The sequence below is a fragment of the Polyodon spathula genome, chromosome 31 (genome assembly GCF_017654505.1).
Source record: "Polyodon spathula isolate WHYD16114869_AA chromosome 31, ASM1765450v1, whole genome shotgun sequence".
In the NCBI taxonomy this organism is placed as follows: Eukaryota; Metazoa; Chordata; class Actinopteri; order Acipenseriformes; family Polyodontidae; genus Polyodon; species Polyodon spathula.
The window spans coordinates 227013-252534 of NC_054564.1; the positions used below are offsets into that span (position 1 = coordinate 227013).

The 25522-nt window shown below is 45.4% G+C and overlaps 1 protein-coding gene across 2 annotated transcripts in view; it reads left to right on the forward strand.

Annotated features, from left to right (window-relative positions):
- Positions 1-742: 742 nt before the first annotated feature.
- The window catches only part of LOC121302979 (histone acetyltransferase KAT6A-like), a 31009-nt gene continuing 6229 nt past the window's right edge, over positions 743-25522 (forward strand). The window contains exons 1-12 of one of the 2 annotated variants that reach the window (XM_041233353.1): positions 743-1791; positions 13846-13954; positions 14701-14816; positions 16138-16219; positions 16633-16768; positions 17187-17536; positions 17988-18106; positions 21219-21334; positions 22847-22988; positions 23557-23718; positions 24432-24525; positions 25099-25330. In XM_041233353.1, coding sequence (XP_041089287.1) covers positions 1207-1791; positions 13846-13954; positions 14701-14816; positions 16138-16219; positions 16633-16768; positions 17187-17536; positions 17988-18106; positions 21219-21334; positions 22847-22988; positions 23557-23718; positions 24432-24525; positions 25099-25330 — 2243 coding nt within the window. In that variant the 5' untranslated portion in view covers positions 743-1206. The remainder of the gene's footprint in view (positions 1792-13845; positions 13955-14700; positions 14817-16137; positions 16220-16632; positions 16769-17186; positions 17537-17987; positions 18107-21218; positions 21335-22846; positions 22989-23556; positions 23719-24431; positions 24526-25098; positions 25331-25522) is intronic. The other variant, XM_041233354.1, reaches the window with a different exon arrangement.

A 25522-nucleotide genomic window follows, 5' to 3' on the forward strand; every position in this document is an offset into this window, starting at 1 on the left:
TAACTCAGTTGCTACTGATAAAGAACCAGTTTGACAAGTAATTCACACGACGTGACCAGTTTAATAGTACTTGGAATTTATCGTGTGATATTGCTGTTAAATGCACAGGTGTGATTTATAATTAGATCTTATTTTTTTTTTGCAGTCATTGACAGTATTACGCATTCAGGTTTAGGGTTTTGATCCAGTGATACATATTGCTTGCGTGAGCCTGGTGCTGTTTTTCACATGCCCTTCATCACTTAAACCCTGTCTGAATTGAGGCAGGCTAAGCTGGCTAGCACCTTGCGGGGAAGGTATAAAGGACAGAGATACAAATAAACCAGTGCTCAGTTAGATGCACACATTGGAGAGAAGATGCAACTGTAGCCCTAAAAGAAGGATTAACTTTGTCTTTATTGTTGTTAATGTTGTTGCTGTGCTTCCTTTTGACTTTGTAAAGCACTTTGGCGTCGTAACTTGAGTTCTTACAGGTGATTTACCTGTAGCTGTCATTTCTGTATAATGACGTCTGGTTTGACCTCAAGCAGCCGTTATAACTGCCTTTAATCTTCCTTTTTCTTTTCCCTCTCCAGGTCTTGTCACCTTTGTGTGCTGTTGATGTGCTGTCGGCAGGAACGTGAAATTGTCCCTCTGAGAAGATTTAGATTTTTCTGGAAACTGGAGAGAGAAAACAACGGCAATTGAAAACCAGTCGTGTGTTTTTTTTTTTTTTTTTTTTTTTTTTTTTTTTTTTTTTTTTTTTTGACTCGGTTGTGGAATTATTATTGTTATTATTTTATTATAATAGTACTTGAACAAACACGTTGTTGAGAGACTACAGCTGCTGCTACACCTACTCCTGCTTTACATTGTTCTGGGGATTTCTGCACCCATTGGATTATTGTGGCATTTCCTGCTGGGAACCCCAAAGTGAGGAGAGGAGGTAGTTCGCACCCTTGTCAAAGCGTCCGGGGGGTGGGTGGAAGTGGTCCCCTGGGGGCTGTTTGTAACGCCTGTGCTATGGTGAACTGCTTCCCGCCGGGCTGCTTGTCTTCACGTTGCGCGGAACTCACCGGCCAGCACCAGGATAAGGGATAACCAGGGCGGCTGGCTGGCTGGCTGGGGGGGGGGAATCTCTCTCTCTCTCTCTCTCTCTCTCTCTCTCTCTCTCTGTCTCGCTCTATTCTCTCTCTGAATGGATTATTCTGCGGCCGCGGTTCAGCCATGGTAAAGCTAGCGAACCCGCTGTACACGGAGTGGATCCTGGAGGCGATCAAGAAGGTAAAGAAGCAGAAGCAGCGACCCTCGGAGGAGCGCATCTGCAATGCGGTGTCCATGTCTCATGGCCTGGACCGCCGCACCGCCCTGCAGCAGCTGGAGCTCAGTGTCCAGGATGGCACCGTCCTGAAAGTGTCCAACAAGGGCCTCAATTCGTACAAGGACCCCGATAACCCCGGCCGGCTGGCCTTACCCAAGCCCCGGGGGCAACCGGCCAGGCCGGCCGAGCCCCAGCAGCAGGCCCTGGACTGGAACAAGCTGCTGAAGCATGCCCTAGAGGGGCTGGGCGAGCCAGGGGGCTCCTCCCTGAAGAGCATAGAGCGCTTCCTCAAGGGGCAGGAGGACGGGGCGGCCTGGCTGGGAGAGGGAGGAGGGGCCCTCGCGTTCCACCAGCAGCTGCGCCTGGCCGCCAAGCGCGCAGTCGGGCACGGCCGCCTGGTCAAGGAGGGGCCGCTGTACCGACTGTGCGGCCGGGCACAGTCCCTGGCCTGCCTGCCCCCTGTCCGGCTGCTGCAGCATGAGAAGGACAAGGTAGGTTCAGGCGCTGGAGCGTTGCTGCTTCGATTGAGAGCCCAGGTGAGCGGCGCTCTGAGTGACACGCCCCTGCAGAGGGTTTGGACGTACCGGTTAATGGGACGGAGCTCTCCGCAGGCGAGGGTCGTCGAGGTGGATCGGGCTGATTGTACCGTTCACAGTGAAACGAGTGAAGAAGCAGCTGCTGGGGTTTGTGTGGGTCGCTGTTCTCCACAGTCTGAAGAACAGCAGCGGTCATCACAAGCCCAGGCAGTTGTTTCTTCTCTCGTTTCACTTTAGCCCAGTCCACACCATTGACCCGCACCTAACTGTGGAGCTCTCAGTCCCGATAATCGACTAATCACTTTGTGCTGCACTGGTTCCCATCTCCATTCCTCTAGCGCCTTTTAACATCCAAGAACACGACTCTGACGTGCTGGTTAGTATTCAGAGTCAGATGTATATTTCTTGCTTTTTTTATTCCCGTCCGGATTCTGTGTTAAGAGTTTGTGTGGTGACTGCAGCAGTGGCAGTGTAATCTGGCCTCTGTTGTTCACTATAGTGTCTTTTAATCCGGTTTCCTTTCCGGTCTGAGTGGTATCCCTGGGGCTGCTCTCGATTCAGCCCCAGCCATGCAGGTGCAAGCACTCTGTGTGCAGTCAGTGAAGGAGGAACGGGAGTGTGCAATGAGAGGGTCTTTTTTTTGTTCATCTTTTTTTGGATTTATTTTATCATTCTGATTATCCTGTAATTCATTTATAGAGTTATGAATGAACAGAATCTGAAAGACTTAAGTGCCGGTTGTGATGGTTTGTAGAGAACCCTTGAAATGTTAACCTTGGATTCGCTCCGCAGGGCTGTAAAATAGAGCAGTTGGACTTAAATAGTTTTGGCAGGAATTCAGTATGAAACAGAATACAGTAAAGACACGAAGAGCTTTAGAAATGTTTGCTAAGCGTATTCGTGTGAAGATTTCAATATCAGAGGGGGTGCAGGGGTGGAAATAGGACTCCTGTTGCATAGCACCCATTCTGGGTTTTACTACAGGCTATAGGTAACACGCTTATTGATCCCAGAATCTCATCAAGCAGCTTCTTGAAGGATCCCAGGGTTTCAGTTTCAACAACATTACTGGGGAGTTGGTTCCAGACTCCCACACTTCTTACTGAACTCTTAGTAAAAGAGTTTACTAAATTGAATAATCTTATTAAACTCTTAGTGAAAGCAGGAGTGCTGTGCAATGGAAATGCTGATTTCCATCTCTGGCGTGCAGTTTAAATCTTTTATTTAACATCATGCAATCTAGACAATACAAACGATATCGCAAATGTCTACCGGAAGCCATAATGGTAGTAAAGTAGTAATTCATGTTAGATTTCGAAATGTAGAATTTCATTTTTCGTTAAGCATATGGAAAACTACAAAGAGGTGTGTAATTCAATATGGTAATGAAACATTATTCAGCAGCTTTCATTAAACTTTGATGCAAAATGTGTTCATTCTCTATAGAGGGTGATGCAAAACTTTTGTCCATAGCTGTAGAATTCTCCTTTCTCAAGCCCAGCAAGCGACTTCTGCTTCCCTAAGGAAAGCAGAGTTTAGTCCCTCTTCTGAGAGGCTGCATGGATCTGCCTCTGCATTTCCACTTGCTCTGCAAACCTATACGTAGCCAGCATGGGAAGTGATGCCTGGGGTCATTGAGGTAGGTAGAAAATGGGAGCACCTTTAAAATTGAGGGCTGTAGCATGGAGTTATTCAAGCCCACAGTTGTGTTCTCATCTGTTTTAGTGTCTGGTTTTATCCATCCTGTGTAATCTGAGAGGCATTGCCTTGTTCTTGTCGGTTTGGGCAGCACTGTTGTAGTCTCACTTGTTTGGTCATTTGTTTCTAGTTTTGCTAGCAAATTTCAAAAACTTGTAAAAAATGTTCCTTGTGATGCAAATGCTGTGCCTCAGTTCAAGCGGTTTGAATTGAAACGTGACTGTTAGGATGGGTGTCATGCAAGCTGTGAGGTGGTGCAGGGACATCATGGTGTTTAAATGTCCCTTTTACCTTGATGGGTTCTGTGAAATGGGCTGTTTGTTATCCATGGTTTTGCTGTAATGAAGCGGGGCTCCTTGATTCCGAGACGAGGCGTGCAGTCTCCTGTGTCACTGCTTTGCTCTGGAGTAAGTGCAGTTTTCTTGGTGGTTTGTGTTCCTGCTGTGCCCGCCCGCCTGCCTGTCTGCTGTGGAGCTGCATATACTTGTTTAACGTGCTGCTTATCTTTCAGTGCTGTTTGGTTTGGCTGAACCTGGTGCCCTGAGTGAATGAGCGAGTGTGTGTGTTTTGAGGTAATGAAACTTCATAGCAGAATGGGAGTAAAGTGAAACCCACGGGTGCTGTTTAAACTGTAACCGTAGCTAAATAGTTGGATAAAACCTGAAAACAAAATTTAGTTCAGTTGTAGTTCAGCACCGCTGACTGCTGGCTCACTGTTTTAAAAAAAAAAAAAAAAAAAAAAACCTGAAACAAATGTATTGTCTTTCTGTACCTGCAACTAGAAATCCTTAACTTGCCCTCAATTTCTGGGATTACCTGGAGTGAGTGAAACTGTTATGCATCTCAGTCCCTGTTATTGTTGTTGTTATTATTATTAATATTGTAGTTTACATTCCCGAAGAGTCTGGCTCAGTGCTCCTCGTTCCTCGCTGGCTCTGTGATAAGGAACTTGGCAGGCTGGGAGGGAGGGAGGTCAGTGTTATTTATGCAGCTCATGCAGATATTCACACACACAGGTACCGCTCTTCCTGCCATTTCAAAATCACTGCGTCTCCCACAGGTCTGGGGGGGGCCTGACAGAAAACAGGAATGTGTTTGTGAGTTAAGAAGAAGAAAACTAAAACAAGCATCTTCTAGCTGTCTCTCCTGTGTAAGTGAGGATAGGGCCCCATGCCTGTGATGTTCTACCATGAGCAGACAGGCACAGTAGTTCTGCAGGCATGTAATACTAACAAGCTGTAATACCCTGGTCTGTAGTAATGACCCCGGAGTTCAGGGGTCAGACACACACAGACAGACCAGTAAATCCAGGAATAGCAGCACTTCAGTAAGTATTGAGCTAGAAAGGTCTCAATAAGTGGGGCTGTGCTATTGGTGGGTCAGGCTGCAGTGCCAGCCCACAGCGCATGACAGGGATCAAACCACACAGTCTTAGCAAGGGGCCACACGGAGGTTAGCGTTCACCGTGTGTCTGTCTGGGATCAAAGCCTTGCCACCAGTGGCAACAGAACTGAGAGAAACGGATTGTATTGCCTACCAAAATAAGAACTGAGAGAAACGGATTGTATTGCCTACCAAAATAAGAATTGAGAGAAACTGAGAGAAAAATAAGAACTGATTGTATTGCCTACCAAAATAAGAACTGAGAGAAACGGATTGTATTGCCTACCAAAATAAGAACTGAGAGAAACGGATTGTATTGCCTACCAAAATAAGAACTGAGAGAAACTGATTGTATTGCCTACCAAAATAAGAACTGAGAGAAACGGATTGTATTGCCTACCAAAATAAGAACTGAGAGAAACGGATTGTATTGCCTACCAAAATAAGTGGTCTGGTAATAAGACTGTTGAGATACCAGGGTTAAAAAATAGAATAAAAATGAATGTAAATCGTTCATTAAATTGCAGTTCGGGCCATTTGTAGAGTTAACTTATTTAAACTTTTATATTTTTTTTATGGTTTTACTTCGATTAATGCAATTCCTGAGACTGGGTGTTCGTTCTGCATTTTATTTGAACAGATCGCTCTGTGTCTTTAATAATTGAGGGCATGTGAGCTGTCTGCGAGGGTGTGAGAGAGGAGGGAAAGGGTTGAGCTTGTCCTGGGAGCTGGCAGTGTTTGAGAGCTTGATGAATGTTGGGTGGAGGTGTGTCTTGTGTGTGTCTCTGTGTGTGTTTGTGCAGATTCCAGCCTTCTCCTGGGCTGATCCTTGGCAGCACAACTTGTTTGTGACAAGGACAGGAAGTGAGTAATGCCAGCGCTGCAAGCAAGAATCCTTTCTGTGAACTCTCTCTTCTGTGGGGCTTTTATAATAAAAAAACCTCACAAAGTAGAGCCGGGGGGGGGGGTGATTTAAGAATAGCTACCGTTCCCTCTGTGACTACCCCCCCAAACACACTGTGCATTCACAAAAACCATGCCACTATAGCAGAACTATTCCACCTGCGAGATCTGGAGACAAAATCATCCTCTACTTGCATCAACACATTTGAAGGCTGGCTTTATTTTTTTAATGATGGATACATGGCTTCAAGTCAACACACGGAAGAGTCTTGCTGTGAGGTGCACAGGCTCACTTGAACTCCAAGCCCTGTGGCAGTCGTCTTCTGGAAATCCTGTCAAGTTCAGTTTGTTTTCAGGGGTTGCTAAGGTTCGGAAGTGGTGGCATTGTGCATTTTTAAGGTCTTGTGATGTGCCCCTGGTCGTTTTGGGGTACGTGGGGTAGTGATCCCGAAGACTTGGCGTTGTTCTGTGTTTCCATTGCATGGAGATGTTAATGCATAGTCTTTGTGGACCTGGGACCGGTTTCACAAGCACTGCCAGCACTTAGCAGTTTATTTTTTAAAAAACAGATTGAAATCCACTAGGCAAATCCATAAACTAGCCCCTGGTCTGAAGCTTGTGCTTCAGTGAAAGGCTTGTGGTATATTTTTGAGAGAGAGTGTGTGTGATAAACTGTTTCTGGCCCACTTTGTTCACTTGAATCCCTCCCTTCCTTCCAGATGTTAATTGGTGTAGGTTCAAGTGCAGAATTACTACTGTGGTGCCTTTTATGTACCCAATGCAAGCTTTGCATTAAGAACGTAAATAAACAAGATTATCTTGCCTTGTAACCATGGATCTGCTCATCAGCTGTCAAGTGGGCCCATGTTTTGACAATTGTTATAACATGCGGTTATGTAGTTGATGTTAAAAACATATCTGCAAAATGCATCGGTTTCTTTGTGCTGCTGGTGTTGCTTTTCTTATTAGATCGCTTGAATTCGCACTTAGTATCATTCGCGTCTCCCATCCTGTGAAACCGCAAGAATTGAGGCGAACTTAGGTGAGCACTGTGTACTGACATATAATTACACAGTACGATCTCAATGCAGAAAAACACAATGCTGTCATAAAGTATTATATTCATTGCTAAATAATAGCAGGCATTCCAGTGCCACGAGCCTTGGGTACATGTAACCATTTCAAAAAACCAACAACGGTTTGAAATGCATAGTCACCTAGAGTGGCATAAGCTGCTACACAACGCAAGTTTGATTTTTTTCATCTTTGCAAATGCTGGGTAAAGATATCATACACTCGAAGGGGCTGCTGCGTTTGTTCAAGGCAAGTAACGTTGTGACACCTTGAATACTCGTTCCACCTGCAAAGCAGATCTGAAATTGCCTCTTGTGTTTCTGTTGCGGATCATGACCGGGGTGCAGGTAATTATCTCTTCTTTCCTTGCAGGGATGTGCCTGCGTGTGTGATTTAAAAGGGATTGGCTTCTCCCCGGAGGCAGCGCTGCCTGCAGTAACTGTGCGCTTATCCCTGCGCAGCCCCATTAGGAGCTGTGTTTGTTACAGCTGGAATCACGTAGCATCTCCGTCCTGCATTGTGATCAATGATCGAGCTGCCAGAGCGGGGCCGGTGGGGTCAGGATTAAGGGCTGTTCGAAGTCTCTGCTGTATGTGACACATATTAATGAGAACCTTGAATGCAAACAAATCAAGGACGGGCTCTCTGTTTCACAGCTCCCTCGGACAACAAACACCTGACACATGCACAGAGAGGAAGAAATGGTGTGAGCAGAGACACACATGGCAAGCCCAAATTGCTGATAGCAAAATACTATTAAACTGTAGTAACAAAAAAAAAAAAATCACTGCTTGGTTGTGATTCCTGATCTCCAGTCAGAAGGAAGCTTTACCCCCCCACCCCCTCTTTTTCCTTCTCTGTTCAGTCTCAGAGGCTTGGCCGCCTTCACAGCTCGCCGCAGCTGCAGCACAAGGCATCCTTACAGAGGAAACTGTGGACGTTTCCACAGGCTATCCACAAAGCGAGATGACTTGGTGGATAGTCTGCACCTGTGTCTGCTGTTTAAAAATCATGTTTGGGGGACGACGACAAAGGCCAGTCCCTCCGTGCTGGCTGCTGCCCTCCTTTTTGTTTTTGTGTGAGTAAGCGCGATGCTGTACTGCAGTGCTGGAGTTGTTTTTAGCTCCTGATTTTAATCTCTGGCTATTATTAGACACACAGAGGATTCCTGGAAAGTACTTGACCTGCACAGTTTACTGAACCAGCAAGCACAGTAATCCCACAGCTTTTAGACAAGCGCAGCACTGAAAACCAGGAGGCAGGGTGGGAAGCGAGGCTGCAGACCGTGGGGGCTCTGCAGTGCTTTGGGGTTGCAGAGCAGCATTGTCACCCTGCTGGAAATCCCAGAACCAATAGTGAGCCATTTTTAAAACGAACATTTTTCAAAATCTTTTGTGACTGTTTGTTTGTTTTCCCATAGTTTAGCCGTCCACTTTTATCAGGAAGTCCTGATAAAAACGGCCATCACCAAATCCCTTTGAAACCTGCTTGCTGTTTATGGGCTTGTGCGGCAGCATGCAGCACTAGGAGGTTATAGGTGTTCATGTCATGGGTTGTTGTAGTTCACAAACTGATAAAGAATTAAGAAGGGGGCTGGCTGAACACCTTGATGGGAATTGCTGTGGATCTCTGACCTCATACGTGAGGTTAATTTTGATGTTGGCTTCCGATTTGGTCCGCTGATGGATCGTGTGATTCCCTGTGTCCGATTTGGTCCGCTGATGGATCGTGTGCTTCCCTGTGTCTGCTGATTCCATGGCAGCATTCCTCTTGCATGTAAACCCAGGGTTTCACATTTTGCTGTGCCAAGGGGTGGGGGAGGGGGGATCTCTTTTGTTCACCAAAACTCTCTCAATAGGCTAATCAGGATCTGCTTCAATTCCTGTTTTTCAATTCCAATTCCTTTTTAAAATCAATTTCCAATACCATTTCCCCTTTTAATCAATTTCAGCATCATTGATCAAAATTGCAGCCGGCAGCGTTCTGTTAAAGTAAGCTGCTCACAGTGGCAACACATGACTTAAATCAAAGTCGCTTCTTGTTAGTCAATTTAAATTGGCTTCAAATGAAAGCAGTTGAAGAAGCACAACAATTGTGACTCTAAATGATCAGTTCCAGTTCCTTCGAAGGAATTGAAAAACATGACCCTGACCCCGAGGCTAATAAGACTGCTGCTTTGTAAAAATGTTTTTTTTCGTGTGTGTGTGTTTTTGTGTTAACCTGCCTGATGCAGCACGTCGCTCTGGAGTCAGTGCTAGATTGGGTTGCTGCTTGCGTGGCTTCTTTAGAGCCAGGGTCACATTGAAGTGAGTGTGTGTGTTCCCAGAGGCACTGGCGAGTGCAGCATCCTGCACAGTCCCTCTCTGTCAATAATTCAAGCGCCTGCCTATTAAGAACATGGCTGCTTCTGCTCCAGAGTGCTTCCCATCCAGACGGCTCTTTTTACAACCTTTTTAGAAATCAATTATTCAGAAGAAATAAAAACAAATTTGTTTTTTGTCTTTAGTGTAGTCTAATGTCCAATTACTTAATAGAAATAGGCATGGAAAGGGGCTTGTGTCATTGTTTTAATGGCTTGAATGAAATAATGGGATGTAAGAAACAAGCTGTGGAGCTGGTGCTTTTTTATTGTTTTGTTCGCTCTGCATTCTGTTTTAGATTTGTGTATGTACTTAGAGAAAGTAATGGGGATTTTTAAATGTGGATTATTGTAGTGTGCTGTAGTTATTTTCAGTACAAAAAAAATAAGCTTATTGCCAGATTTGTTCCCCTAGTATTTCTTTATTTTGTATTTTAAATATGTACACACACAAGACACATCTACACACATCTTGGATGCATTCATTCAGCAGTGGTGAAAAGCCCTGACAGTGTGGGGTTAGAAGGGCTTGCTGTGTGGGTTTCATACCTCACCATTTAAAAGCCGGGGAGATGAAGATGATGATTTAAGGGCTGTGCTTGGCAATTTTCTGCAGGTAACTGGAGCTCCAGGACCTGAGCTGGGGTCATGTTTCCACTCCTCGCTCACAGCATGGCTCTAGGATTACATGAGAGATAGAGATAGAGAAACACTCTGCTTTCAGGGTTGAGGACTGTCAGCTCCAGTTATTGAAGGCTTCACTGTCTGTCACTCATGTTAGCACTTACACCTGACAGATTAACTCCCAAGGATGGAAAACAAGACGTTCGCACTGTATGAAGTAGAGTAACACAGCGCCAGGAACCTGAGAGAACAAGGAAGGATGTCTGGACCTTCTTGGGACACTGTGAGATTCACTGCACCTGAATGAGCCCACAGCCTCCGAGAACCATCTCTCTGGTATCTGAGTCCAGGCAATAACACCGTCCTTGCATAGCAGTTTGATCCATCCCTGGTTTTACTGTGAGTTTAATAAGCATGATATCTATAGCCTGTGGCTAATCAGTCTTGTAGTAAAACCTGGAATGGGTGACACTGCTATGCAACAGGAGTCTTATTTCCATCCGTGGGGTCTGTTTGAACTGTAAACAAAACCTTATCAGCAGCAGTGCTAAATTCACTTTGTCCTGTGGACAAATACATACAATGAAAAGGCATGTTTGTCTAAATGCTTTCCTACAAGACTGACTCCAAATCTAATCGTTTATATATAGATCTGTCTTTCTCTCTGTCCCCCTCTCTGTATATCCTCTCTAAGTTAGCACTAGACTTCCATGTGAAGGGTTAAGCTCTTAAATCTGCAAGCTCAGTTTGGATCAGCAGTCCCAGGTACCTGGCAGAGGGAACGCTCTGAGCTGAAGTCAACCTCGAATCCCACAGGGAGCCCCCAGGGGTGTGGAGTGTGCAGTGAAACCTGCCCGTTACTGCGGCCTTGGGAGCAGGGCGGAAAGTGTGCTCCAATAGCCAGGTGCGCTTAATAGAACAGACGCTGCACAAATAGACTGTGACTCTGGCAGGACCAAAGAGCTGCAGGATGATCGCGTGCTCTTCAGAGTTTAGAATGGCTGCGAGGATGAAGCAGTTTCAGGCGAATTTGTTTCGGATCATGCACAGGGTTACGTTCCTGCGCCTGGTTCAGCTGCACGGGATTGGTGTGATTAAATAACGGCAGTGAAAAATCAAAAGGAAACTGGTGCTGCAGATAAACTGTACTTTCCGTTATCATTTAGCCGAGTTGGGCCAGCAGTGAAGGCTTGAGAGCAGGAGAGGCTTTCCTTGACTTCACCACAGCTTCTGCTGACCTTCCACCAGCCAGCCACTGTACAACCCGGCTTGTTTTCATTGTGATTTATTGTTTTTAATTAGTCGTTACACGAGCTGGGAGCGTGGAGTCCCTGGGGCTGGGCTTTCAGAATCGATGTTCCCGGTCCCTGCTGCTGCATTATAATGGCTTTCTTCTACAATTGAATTGGGAAGCGCTGTCCTGTAAACAAGGTTTGGGGGGGTGGGGGGGTGCACTTTAATATTATTGTGCTTGTATGTTATTGTTGCTGGTCACGGTATGATGAGCTGTTTAAGTAATGAAGTGGAGGATGCTGTCTAGAGGGGGAAATGTTGAGAGACTAAGTAGGGTGATAGCAGCAGGGGAAAAAACAACAAATTGCACAGATGCATTTATTTGTGTTTTCATCTGAGGAGAGGCTAATGGATTAATAAAGCCTGAGGATTAACACACACTTTGCTTTAAGAAACTCAGGTGTGCTGGTGTGGTCGGCTGTTATTGCAACTCATTTGAGTTTCATCTGTTTCAAAGTGCGACTAGGTGATATTAAAAATAAATATATATATTAAAACTATTATTTTTTGAAATGCTTTACTGAAATGATCAGCACTGAGTCTGCAGCAATCTGAGCAATCGAATCTGCTGTTTCTGCTCTGGATTGATCAGTCCTCTTATTACAGCAGTTATCTGATCAGTAATTCTCACCCGGTTCTCTGTGTCTGTTAAACGATTTCCTACTGGAAGATAAGACAGTGATGGGGGGGGGGAACGACGGGGACGACAGTACAGAGAAGGTTAACATGGGCCCCAGTTTCATCATCTTGGGTGCTGCTACAAGCGGGTTTATTTATTTATTTTTTTATCATGCACAGTCCTCATCAGACAGCCCCGTGAGGCAGTCGCTGCATGCATTGAAAGGTAATCCAATCCCTGGGTCTGTTTCAATGGTGGGACCCCAGAAGCCTGGGAAATCTCTTGTACCGACTTCTTAACAGAACACGTTGAAACTGCTGTACTGAGGGCTTCAAAAGAGTATGCAGAGCCGTGCTGAAAAAAAAAAATAAATGAAATAGTTTCAGCAGCAGAGGTGTTTGAAAGATTCCTTCCTCTAGGGGAAGTAAATAGGTGCTCTAGAATTGTGTGTTTTTAATTTGAATGGACTGATGCTGGATGTCTGTGTTTGTGGTTTGCCAGTTTTGTATTTAAAAGTAAGGGCAGGTGAGGTGTTGGTGATGGTAGGCCAGTTTATTAAGATATTTATATAAAATGAATCCCCAAATTTCAAGTTGTGCCTTTGCTTAAAGAGCACAGTGGAAAAGGTGCAGTTAAGAAGTGTGTAAGACAACAGCTATGGCCAAAAGTTTTGCGTCGCCCTCTATACAGAGTGAACAAATTTAACTTTGTGAAGTTGCGTTAAACCTGCTGAATAATGTTATGTTAACACATTGAATTACATTTGAGTTTTCCATATAAAATTGAAAAATATGACTTTTTCAAATCTAGCATGAAATACTGCTGTACTGCTATTATGACTTCCGGTAGACAGTTGTGATATCATTTTGTAAATTATGTTCATATAGTTCTTATTTATTTAATGCATTTGTTCTAGGTGATGCAAAATGTTTGGTATGCTGTGTATCTCAGCCTGGCACGCGGTCCCTTTGTGTGGGAAACATGGCCAGCCAGCAATGAGCTTTCTAGCTAAGGATCATTATACTGAAAACAGAACTCCCCTCCTGCTCTGGAGGGAGAGTGCCAGCGACTCGTTCAATAGGAGTGTGGGAACTCACTGAAAGGGGGGCTGCCTGTGCTTTTGAGTAATTGCTGTAGTGAACCAGTGCAGGAGCTGGGGCAGTGTGTCGGGGAAGCCTGGCATACCTAGAGGATGCATGAAACATGCTGGAAGTATGACGTCAGGAACTCATATGTATTTAGTCTAGCGAGACAGACAGGTGCTTTTCCACTCTGAGGTTTTGTAAATATTTTGCGCACAGACTGTGCTTGGCTGTGTGAGACACCGATAGACAGACAGGCAGTCCTTGGCTCTTGTGCTCTGAGGTTGATGTGGATTTGCAGGGTGTTTTTATATTTGTGGTCGATTTTGCTCAGCTCGCCAAAGACGCTTTTTTGGACAAGCTTATGCCAGAGTTTTTGTTTTGAGTTTTTCTGATATTATCTGCGTGAAAATACAAATTTATTTTGCAACATTTATTTTTTTAAACCTGTGCTCCAACAAGAACATGTGAGCATGCGTCTGATAACTAACACTGGATAGTGGAAATATGACTAGTTACCTACCAGCACTGTTCAGCGGCAGGGAGCTCAGTACAGAGCCAGCTTTACATTGAATACTGCCATCTACTGTTTAGTGAGCAGGTGTGTTGGGTTTAATCCATTACAAGGCCAAGCTTGTCTTCACACTAGATAAAAAGGTATCCTTTACATTGCAGTGTTGTATTCGTCAAGGGTCATATCAGACTTTTTTGTTTTGTTTTTTCAGTAGATTAGCCAGTGGGAATTGCTTCAGCTAAGCTGGGTATTAAATTGGGCTCAGATAACAATGACAGCATTGCTTATTTCATGGACCAGTCAGAGGAACAAAGACCCACGAATCATTAAAAGAAACTTGACTCCTGAATTTCAGCGCTTGGACGCTGCCAGTGCTGCTTTGTAAGCAATACTTTGTCACCTTCATGGAGTTTCTCATGTGATGGTTTGTTTGTTTGTTTGTTTCCCTTCCTCTCTGCAGCCGGTTGCTGAGCCCATTCCCATCTGCAGCTTCTGCCTCGGGACAAAGGAGCAGAACCGGGACAAGAACCCAGAGGAGCTCATCTCCTGCGCGGACTGCGGCAACAGTGGTGTGTGGATCTGGGGGGCTGGGACACTGGGATAGGGGCGCTGTGTGGGACTGGGTGGCAGGGACACTAGGATAGGGGAGCTGTGTGCGACTGGAGGGCAGGGACACTGAGAATAGGGGAGCTGTGTGCGACTGGAGGGCAGGGACACTGGGATAGGGGAGCTGTGTGCGACTGGAGGGCAAGGACGCTGGGGATCATTTTGCTCATACTAGGCAGCCTGACCCTGCCGCCTAGCATGAGAACACGCATTCACACTCATTCACATTGCCTCTGGGGTTGAGGGTGCTAGTGGAGCTTTTCAGGACGCAGTGCGGTCCAGTGGTTAAAGTCAAGAGTTTGTAACCAGAAGGTCATCGGTTCAAATCCCACCTCTGCTACTGACTGACTCACTGTGTGTGACCCTGAGTGAGTCACTTCACCTCCTTGTGCTCCATCCTATGGATGAGATGTTAAATCAATGTCGTATTGTAAGTGACTCTGCATATAACGCACAGTTCACAGCCTGCCTCTGTAAAGAGCTTTATGATATGAGTATGAAAGGCACTATATAGAAATAATAATAATATTATGTGACAGCAGCCATTTGCAATCCTGTGGATTCTTTAAAAACACTTGCAAGAAAGTCACCTTGAACTCCAGTGTGTGCCTCCAGCTGCACTACAATTCAATATACTAAAGAAGGGTATAAAACAAATGGGAGTAGATTTGTTTTTATTCTTATTGCTGCTGCTGTTTTTCTCTCTCAGGTCACCCGTCATGTTTGAAGTTCTCTGCAGAGCTGACGGTTCGAGTGAAAGCCTTGCAGTGGCAGTGCATAGAGTGCAAGACGTGTAGTTCTTGTCAAGACCAGGGGAAGAATGCGGTAAGTAGCGGCTGACTGCTCTTTCTGTATAGTCTCTGCTTACTGTAGGATATAGAGGAGCATAAATGAGCATGCACTGTGTTTTAAAGAGATTTTCAGATCAACAAAATCATTTGAGAAAAAATAGCAGGTGGTGTGGTCTGCAGACCGTAAATTATTTATATATATACACACACACACACACACACTGCTGAGCAAAAGTCTTGGACACATTCAGGAGTTACAATATATACTGATGTTATTAATGTTATTAATACAGCTTAGTTTGGGTGAGAAGAAACCAAGCTTGTCATTTAGCAATCTTTAATTCACATTGATCAAAGTGATCACAACAACTCAAAGTAAACTATATGTGAGCAGCTGATAGTGCTTCTCAACAGGGGGGGCGGGGGCGCGAAGTGTCCAAGAAAACCAAAAAAAAAAAAAAAAGTAAGTTATTTTTTTAATACATTTTAAAATTGATTTTCAATTTAACATGTGTACGTGACATGAGGTTCTGTAGATGGTGCGGGTTGATTCTATGGTAGTATAAACCAACCCCCATATCTCAGCCAATAGAGAGGTGGTGATCAGCCTGTACCTGTCCTTCAGTGCCAGCCTCACTCTGTACTGTTCCCGAAATTCGAACAGTCCTAAAATAGATAATGTGTGTAACAAACAGCTACCTGGAGCGTCTCGTGACAAGCCAAGCCAGGGCACAGCAGGAGCTGAACCAGCTGCCTCTTTGTCAAGGTGACCAAGCAGCTATGAGGCAGAGGGGGCTTTGTGCATCACAGACTGCCACATGGGGCTCATTTCCCATACTGCTTGTGTCGGAGGGTTATAATGTTTACAGTGTGTCTGTAACTGCAGTAGTTTGCACGTCATATTCAAAATACAGGCTTTAGTGGCACAGCAGAAATGTATAGAGGTGATGTGTCTATACAGTGCTGTACCGGGTGGTGTCTGTGTGATAATGTTGTAGTTATTAATAATTATTATTAATTAGTCATTTAGCAGTCACTTTTATCCCAAGCGACTTCGAGACTAGGGGGTGAACTCTGCTTCATTAACAACCGCTGCTGCTGCAGAGTCTCTTCCAATAGGACCTCGCTTGTTTCACGCCTCACCCGCAGGACAGAGCACAAGGAGGTTCAGTGACTTGCTCAGGGTCTCACACACACAGTGAGACAGTGGCTGAGCTGGGATTTGAACCCGGGACCCTCCTGGTAGCAAGCCCCTTTCTTTAACCGCTGGGCCCCTAGGCTCCAGTTGTTTGTGTCCGGTGTGTGTTGGTTGTAGGATGGAGCCCCGTGTTAATAGCTGCTCCTTGTGTCTGCAGGATAACATGCTGTTCTGTGACTCGTGTGACCGTGGGTTTCACATGGAGTGCTGCGACCCTCCACTCACACGGATGCCGAAAGGTGAGCAAAACATTTCTTTTCTGTAATTATCAGTTCATCAGGTTTTCCAGTAACTCTCCCCGCATCTGATTCGCATGATTGCGGAAACAAATGCCATTCGCTTTCTGCATTTCGTTATACCTTGTTATTAAGTTAACAAAGGGCTCGATTCCAAAGAACAGTTGGAATCGCAGTCCATTCACTTCACTGCGAGTGCTCTGGTCAAAGAGAAATATTCCATGTTCCTGGAGGAGGACTAGCACGTGCCTTGAGGCTAAATGCCTTCCTGAGAGCGTCTGTGCTTGCGTGTAAGCCCTTTAAAAAAAAAAAAGTTATTTAAAATGAAGAAATAAAAAGCCGTTAAATGGGCAAAAACACTTGATAAAAATGGTAATAGATTATTCTTATTTTTTCAACATGTTTGTGTTTTGCAGGAATGTGGATCTGTCAGATCTGTCGGCCTCTGAAAAAGGGAAGAAAGCTCTTGCACAAAAAAGCAGCGCAGATCAAACGGCGCTACACAGCGCCACAGGGCCGTCCCAAGAACAGGTTAAAGAAGCAGAACGCAGCGTATATGTCTCTTATCACAGACCAGCCTTTCCTTTCAGCTTCCTTTCACAAGTGTTTCTGTATTTTCCTATTGCATTGTGGCTTGATTAGCTACAGTGTGTATAGGCAACAAGCGTGGGTGTGTCTTAATAAATGCATTGTAAAACCAGGAATGGATCTTTATCCAAGGCGACTTACAGGTGTTCCAGGGCAATACAAGGTTACAGTGCAAAAAGAACATTTAAATAGCGTAGTTTACAGTAAGTGCAAGTACTGCTAGAATGCACTACGAGGTAAGAAGTAACAAGTTAGGATTACAACAAATTGTATCTACAGTGTTATAATAGTGCAAGGATAGTGTATCAGCTGAGAGTCCAGTGTATGGGACGGTCACAGGCTCTGTATTAAAGGGCAGTTTGTTTGTTTTTCGTCCCCTCAGATCGAAAGGCCCCTTTAAAAAGCTGCGTGGCAGGCCGGGCCTGGGTCGGGGGCGGAAGCGCAAGCTCTCCAAACTGTCCCGCGGCTCCTCGTCACCCCCTTCCTCCCCCTGCTCCTCGTCCTCCTCCTCAGGCGGTTACCCTGGCGACGACCACCTGCTGTTCGACTTCGGGGACGGGGCGGGAATCCGGCTCAACAAAAAAACCAAAGGGCTCATCGACGGCCTGACCAAATTCTTCACCCCCTCCGCGGAAGGGCGCAAAGCCCGGGGCGAGGTGGTGGACTACTCGGAGCAATACAGGATCCGGAAGAAAGGGGAGCGCAAATCCAGCACTTCAGACTGGCCAGGAGGTGAGCCGTGGCCACGCCTTTAATAAGCCTGTTCTTCAGCAGGGATAGTGCCAGGTGTCTTACACTGAGGCTTGCTGTCTTGTGAGCAGGGTTAGTGAAGTGGTTCTGCCTCCCACCCAAAGACATACCACACACACACACAACCTGAATTTTTTTGTTTTTCAAGCGTGAGCATCTTTGGTTTTTTGTATTTCATTTTGTAAGACTTTGAAGTAGACACGCAACGCCACTTAATAACACTGCTATATATTTATATATATTTTAGATTCATTTAAATGAAGCAGTAAAGATGCAACATGTTGGGAATGGCAGGACTGTGGTCTGGTTTGATAAGGAATCACTTTGTCCCAGCTGACAGATTGCATGGAAGATCACATGGCAGTCTCTTGCATAATAGAGACATCTAGGTGTCCCGAGCGCACCCGTTTTCATTTTAATTCTCTCTCTCCAGACAATCAGGACTCGTGGGATGACAGGCGGGATGGTGAAGACAGGTTGCTGGGGAGCCAGGAGATCATGTCAGAGAAAGACATTGAACTGTTCAGGCACATTCAGGAGCTAGCACTACAGGTAAGCATTCTCAGCTGGGAGTCAGGGCAGGCACTCCATGAAGTTATATTGAATTACCGTGACTACCCTTACAAGACCAAACCTTTGGGGAAATCGAAGGGTTAATGCCAATGCACCTTCTCATAGGTGGGGGTCCTTCTGATGGCGGTTTAATCCCAAAAAAATAATGGCTCTGAAATGCTGTACAATGCTGCAAAATGGAAACCCTGTGAAGCTTGCCTGGTTGAAAGCTGCATTCCCACACTGCGTGTGGAGGGGGTGCTCCTGCATTCCTGCACTGAGCTCCAAGCTGCTTCCCCCGGGATGATTGATGTGACTAAACGCTGCCTGTTGCCCTCTGACCCTACACGGAAAAGGCTCCCTGACTCTGCAGGGGGATTATCCCAGGGAATTCCTGCTTCTTATTTAACCCCTGAAGGTACACAAGGAATCCAATGCTGCTTATTCAAGTGCTTTCTTTTTAGAAATACATTTTGAGAGCGACTCAAGTGTCACGAGGAGGAAACTGATCATTTGGGTGACTGACCCGATCCAGCCTGCCGGTACATTTGAAACCCTGTTTTGTGGAAAACCTTGTTTCACAAAATTAAGTTAGCATTGTTTTTATTTGTACCTCAAAGTGTTAAACATAAGTAGAGGCTTAGAGATGCGGTCCAACAGTTTCTTAAAGGTAAAGCCTATTTTATAAATTGAATGTGGCAGCAAGGTTATGCAAGCAGCTTTAATGATTATAGTTATTATTTATTGATCTAGTTTATGCATGCAAGCAATTCATTGTTTTGCATTATTCCATATTACAATGCTTTCTGAACAGCTTCTTGTTTTAATAAAAGTAGTAATTTTAATATCGGAATACCCCACGAGAGAAAGCCCTTCTCCTTCTACCCTTCTCCCTCCCATCCTCACTCCCTGTGATCCCAAGAAAGGCAGGCAGGCTGATGAGCAGACAGCCTGGAACCACAGGGAGCCGTGCAGGAGCGCTGAGGGAAGCAGCCTGCTATTCTTCTCCCTGCGATTCTTTTTGGAAGCATGACTTATTTGCATTGTGTGTGTGTGTGTAGATGGCAGGCAGGAGAGGCCCCAAGCAGGCTGAGCTTACAATACAAGCCTCAGCATACAGGCTTGGGGGGTGGGGGTGAATGGTAACTGCACTGTGCTTTAGTCAGCTGAAAGTGTGGAGTTTGTCTGTTCTTGTGTTCTTGTTTTTATTTGCATGCCCCATTGAAAATCACAAGTGCTTTGTTTTTGTTATAGCTTTAGGCAGTGTGATTCAAATTCACAGCAAGGTTTAGTTTTAGTTTTATAGCCAAGCCCCAGTTCTAAAAACAAGAAAAAGCATCTCCTTTTAAATAGAAACAATTCTAAAATATGACAAATTTAATCACTCTTTTTAGACATCAGTTAACTGTTTGCTTTCTTTAAGAAGCTCCTGGATTAAACGCAGCCCGCTTTTAAATCGGCATCCCTGGAGATCTGGGATGATTAATAAGAGAAACGATCCCCTGAAAGAGAGAGGACCCCTGATTTTAAAATCGCAAGCTATGGGAAGTGCTGTGTTGGTTTGCTGTGGCTCTTGTGCAGTCCAGTGGAGCGCTTCACTGCTAGCTGTGTAACCCGGGGCTCCACCCAGTTCAGACTCTGGCAGCAGCCCTTCATCACTGTGAGGTCTCTGAATTGCCCTTTGTTGGGGTCAGACTGCTAAATAAACAGAGGTTTCCATAAAGACATTGTGTCCAGGGTCAGGGGCAAGTCCAATTCCTTTGCCACTGTGAGAAGCTCATTTTAGCAGAATACCGCTAATTGCAATTTTGGTCAGTGACATGTTAGAATTGATTAACCGACCTTGGTTTGTGTCCTGTCACAAGTAAACTGTTAGAAGCAATTGGAAGCAAGTTGGTTGATTTTAAACCAATGAATTCAGCAGCAGCAGCAGTTCGGTCTGAGCCACTCTCTGCTTGCGGCTGTTCTCAGCACAGCATCTGGGGAAACGGAAATGTATTTTCACACAGAGAGGGTGAGGGGCCCCAGAGCAGGTGTGCTCAGCTCCGCTCAGCTCACAGCACAGAAGCCTGTCTGCCCCGCGGGTGTCAGAGTTGTTGTGTGTGTCTGTGTGTCTTCGCTGTTCCTCCATGTGCATGCAGCTGTACTGGAGCCGGGCCTCTGCATTCCCACTGGGAATCCTGCTGGCAGAGAGTAGGGAAGGAGAGGAGAGGGAGCTGGGAGAGGCAGCAGCAGAGCAGGTAGTCCCATCTGTGTGTGTGTGTGTGAATGTTTGTGGACACATTGGACTATATTCTAAAAGCTATTTACTACAAATCCTCATTAGCAATTCTTACTGATTTGGGGGGGAGGAGTCAGACCTTTTTTAATACATGACTTAATTAAATAAAACCAAACCTGCATTGGTGTTCTCTGTTTGTTTGGTCTCTCATTGAGCAGACCATCTGTGCCTTTTGGTTAAACAAGCTGTAAGTTTCCATTCAAAACAAGCTAGTAGTTTAGGAAAAGAAGAGCGCTGTGTTAATGATTAGTCAGTGAAGTGACATGCAGTCAGTAACGCAGGTTACCTGGGAAGGAGGTGTTATGAAGCGCATGGTGCTGAACACTGGGCAAGTACTTCTGTTTACACTCTGCCAACAAAAATCAGTTGAGATCCTGGACTCAGCCAGTCTACTGTTCAGTATGACAATGGAGCTGGGTTTATTGAATATCGACTTGCAGAGTAACAGCATACAGCGTTATAAATATATATATATATATATATATTTTTTTTTTTTACATAATTTAGATGTTTGTTTAACATCTTGTAGAAACTACAAAATGGTATAGAAAAAACGTTAGTAGTACAGTGTTTCATGTTAGATTTGAAATGCCACATTTTTTCGATTTGTCTACAAAGCGCTGTGTAATTCAATATGTTAACGTAACGTTATTCAGCAGGTTTCATTCGACTTAATGAAGCAAAAGTAGTTCATTTTCTAGGGTGATGGCCATAGCTATACATTCGGGTGCCGTGATTCCTCGTCATGACCTGGCCCCTGGTCATAGGCACTGTGCATTATGGAATGTGAGCTTCTGACCTCTGATCTGTCTGTTTGTTTCGGATTTGCAGAAAGTCGGGGTGACCGGACCCCCAGATCCACAGGTGCGCTGTCCTTCGGTCATCGAGTTTGGGAAGTATGAGATCCAGACGTGGTACTCTTCACCATACCCACAGGAATACAGCAGGTACAGCCTCCACTTCCACTGCACCCCGTGGACCACAGTCTGGCCCGGGCTTTGTCTTGTACAACGCTGTGCACATGATGAGTCACAAAGCTTGACTTGCAGCACAGCCTGGGTACAATGCATCAGCTTATACTTAGTGTTTCTCAGTATTACTGCTGACCCAAAGCTAGTGCAGAAATACTAAACCCTGACCTTTTAATAAATAAAATAAACTGCTTTTGTAATCTTTGCTCTTGTAGATCTCCCATGCTTTAAGCGAGTTTCCCCTGCATGCTTGCTTTATTATTATTGTTATTGCAGGCCAGTGACCTGAAATGTAACTCAGTGAAAACTAAAATAAACGCTCCTGCACTGCCAGGCCGATTGGCAGAATCCCCAGACGCCCAGGTGCTGTGGAGTTCATGTGAAAGTGAAAGTGCGCTTGAAAGGCTTTCTCTGCTTTTGAATTCCCGTGTCCTTGCTTTAATTTGTTAAGCTTGCACTAGCTGTTAGGAAACCATGGCTCAGATTTATTGTTCAACATCGATGACTTGTTTTCATGCAATGCATACAGAAGTACTTGAACCACAATTGAACAAAAAAAACTGGGGAGTTAAATATAATTCAACTAAGCAGAAGATAAAAGGCATTCATACGAGTTGTGGGTGGGCTGTTTTGGCACTCCAGCATTAACTGAAATTAGCAGCAGAGATGCTTTTCCATACAGACGCAGTGAGCGTACAATGTGGTTTACACTTGCCTACAATGTGGTTTACACTTGCCACCTCTCTGCTTTCATCTTTGCTTACAGATAGGGGCTAATTGGAGGTACACATCCTGTTTAGCTGTGTCCATGGTTTCAGGTGCTGTGTCTGAGGCAGAAGCACATTTTAGAGCTGTAGGTCGGAGCACGCTTGAGGTCTGGCTGCTTTGTACAGTTTGCATGCAGCTGCAGGGCCAGGTCAGCTGTATTTAGACAGCCGGGCTGCTAGTTTGTAACCCTGCACTGATTGATACAGACTGGCCCGTCACCAGCAGGGCCTTCCAGTGCTGTCCCTCTCTGTGGACAGGAACCAGCAGGTGTATCGCACCTCCTCTCACTGCCCACTTCACTTCTGCAATGTGAGTTTAATATGTACAGTTGATCATAGCGGTGCAGTCTGGAACCTCATTTATCATTCGATTTATCGTACAGGCATATATCAACGATAATCGATGAAGTGACGTTTTATTTTTTCAAAATAAAGAACAAACTTTTAACTGACGATCCAGTAACTAAAAACACTGTTGTGCATAAGAATTAAACAAAAAAACATGACTTCCGTTCAAATCAGAACACTTCCTATTATAAAAAAAAAACAAAAAAAACAAAGGACTTGAGTTTAACAGCTGAAAAGAAGTCAATTGGCCGAGCATCGCAAGAGATGAGAAATCAGATGTAGTGGATCTGGAACGTCCTGCAGCGTGGCGTTTCGTTTGGCTGTTCGTGGTTTACAATGACGGTGTCGTTTGGCTTGCTTTGCTCTCTGCCAGACTGCCCAAACTGTACCTGTGTGAGTTCTGTCTCCGATACATGAAGAGCAGAAGCATCCTCTACCAACACAAGAGGAAGTGTGGCTGGTTCCACCCGCCTGCCAATGAGATCTATAGGCATGGCAGCGTCTCTGTGTTCGAGGTCAGTGTCTCTGTGCAACTCCCTTCTGTTTTGCTTAGTTTTTTTTGCCTGCTGGGATTCATTCATTCATCAGAAATAATTATAAAAAAAAAAGTCATGAGCAGGCAGTAGATCTCTCTCCTCTCTCTCTTTCTCCCCCTGTGTGTCTGTCCCCATGCTGTGTGGCTCAGTTTCTGACTCCTCTCTCTCTCCTGTGTGTTTGTCCCCTTGCTGTATAGCTCAGTCTCTCCCTCCTGTGTGTCTGTCTCTGATTCCTCTCTCTCCTGTGCGTTTGTCCCCTTGCTGTGTGGCTCAGTCTCTGACTCCTCTCTCTGTCGCTGTCTCCTGTGTGTTTTGTCCCCTTGCTGTGTGGCTCAGTCTCTCACTCCTCTCTCGCTGTCTCCTGTGCGTTTGTCCCCTTGCTGTGTGGCTCAGTTTCTCTGACTCCTCTCTCTGTCGCTGTCTCCTGTGCGTTTTGTCCCCTTGCTGTGTGGCTCAGTCTCTCACTCCTCTCTCTCGCTGTCTCCTGTGTGTTTGTCCTCTTGGTGTGTGGCTCAGTTTCTCTCTGACTCCTCTCTCCTGTGTTCAGGTGGATGGGAACGTCAGTACGATCTACTGCCAGAACCTCTGCCTGCTCGCCAAGCTCTTCCTGGACCACAAGACGCTTTACTACGACGTGGAGCCTTTCCTCTTCTACGTGCTGACGCAGAATGATGCCAAGGGCTGCCACCTGGTCGGGTATTTCTCCAAGGTGGGTCACCTGACCATGCGCTGCATCCTCATGTATGTGTATATCCCTGTCAGTCACTGTGTGTAGAAATGTTAAGTTTCTTATCTATATCTATTTTATAATGCATAATGTTTTTTTTGTTTTTTTTTTTTAAGTTTTGGCAGGGCAGCTTCTCGAACTCCATAGAGTTCATTCAAACTGTTTTAAAATTTCAAAAACTGTAAATAAATTGTGATCGAAGGGGATATGGGGAAAATTGAATAAATATTGAAAAAATAACCTGATACACACAGTACTGTATAAACACTGCAACTGTACTGACCTGCATGTCTTTTACAGCAGTAACCCTTTTGGACAGATTCTTTTAAAATAACATTTTGAAAAGTTTTGTCATCCCTGGTGCATATCTTGGATAAAGAACACAGTGTGTGGGCTGTAATATCCATTCATATTATACACAGTGCTTCCTGTCATTACTTTTCACTATTTTTATCAAAAGTATGGAGGGCGTGAGTTTAGCGACGGTATTCAATCTTCCAGCAGCGAGGGAGGGCTGTGTGTGCTTCTCATCTGAACAGGGGCAGTGCAGCCCTGTCACCAGCAGGGACTGGCAGGGGGAGATGTGTGTGGCCTGCGGCCTGGACGTTCTCCAATGATTTTTGTGTAGCTCGTGGACGTTTCTCTATGCTGTGCAGATCTCAGTGTTTTTGTTTGTCTCCCTCTGCTTCGTTCAGGAGAAGCATTGTCAGCAGAAGTACAACGTGTCCTGCATCATGATTCTTCCACAGTACCAGCGCAAGGGCTACGGCCGGTTCCTCATCGACTTCAGTGAGTACTGACTGTCCGGGAGTGATGAAAAGAGCACTCAACGCTCGCGGATCAGTCAGCATAAAGTACAGCTTTGAAAGGGACAAGCTAAAACCTCTCCTAATTCACTTGAATAATCTGCAATTTAATAGAGCAAGTGTAGTGGTACAGTTGAGTTCTGTGCATTTCAGACAAATCTCTCTGGCTTTATAGGCAGGGGGGAATAAATTATTGTTGTGCAGGATGGGACTAAAACTCCTATTGCATAGCAGTGTCACCCGTTCCAGATTTTACTACCAGCTTGATCAGCCCCAGTGTTTCTAGTAACAAGCTCAGGTGTGTCTTATTAAACTCACAGTAAAACCAGGAATCAAGCTGCTCTGCAATGTGGTGTTTTCTGGGCCGTTAAGTCTTCTGCATTCTGCTGCACAGAACAGTCCTTTTCTTTTGATGGATTTTAAGTACAGTACAATAGCCAATTCAAAGTGGAAGGTTATTTTATATTTTGAAAGAGTATTGGAAGGTTATGAGATCGTCCCAGCTGTATGCTCCAGCCCGGGTGTAACCCCCGTCTCTCCCCCTCCCCTCCCGCAGGCTACCTGCTGTCGAAGTGCGAGGGCCGGGCTGGCTCCCCGGAGAAGCCTCTGTCAGACCTGGGCCGCCTCTCCTACATGGCATACTGGAAGAGTGTCCTCCTGGAGTGCCTTCATCACTGCCACGACAAGCAGCTGACCATCAAGAAGCTGAGCAAGCTGACGGGGATCTGCCCCCAGGACATCACCGCCACGCTGCAGCAGCTGGGCATGCTGGAGCCACGCGGGGGCCGGTAAGCACTCAGCCGGGTTCACTGCAAAACATCAATTTCAAATGCCAGCCCAGGGCGGGGGAAGAAACACTCCCAGTGCTAGCTTCACAGACCCTGATCCACACTAATATTGCTTTAGGCAAAGAAGTCCAACACCTAGTGCTAATCCAGGTCTATTAAACCAGCCTCTATGGCACAGCAGTGTCATCCATT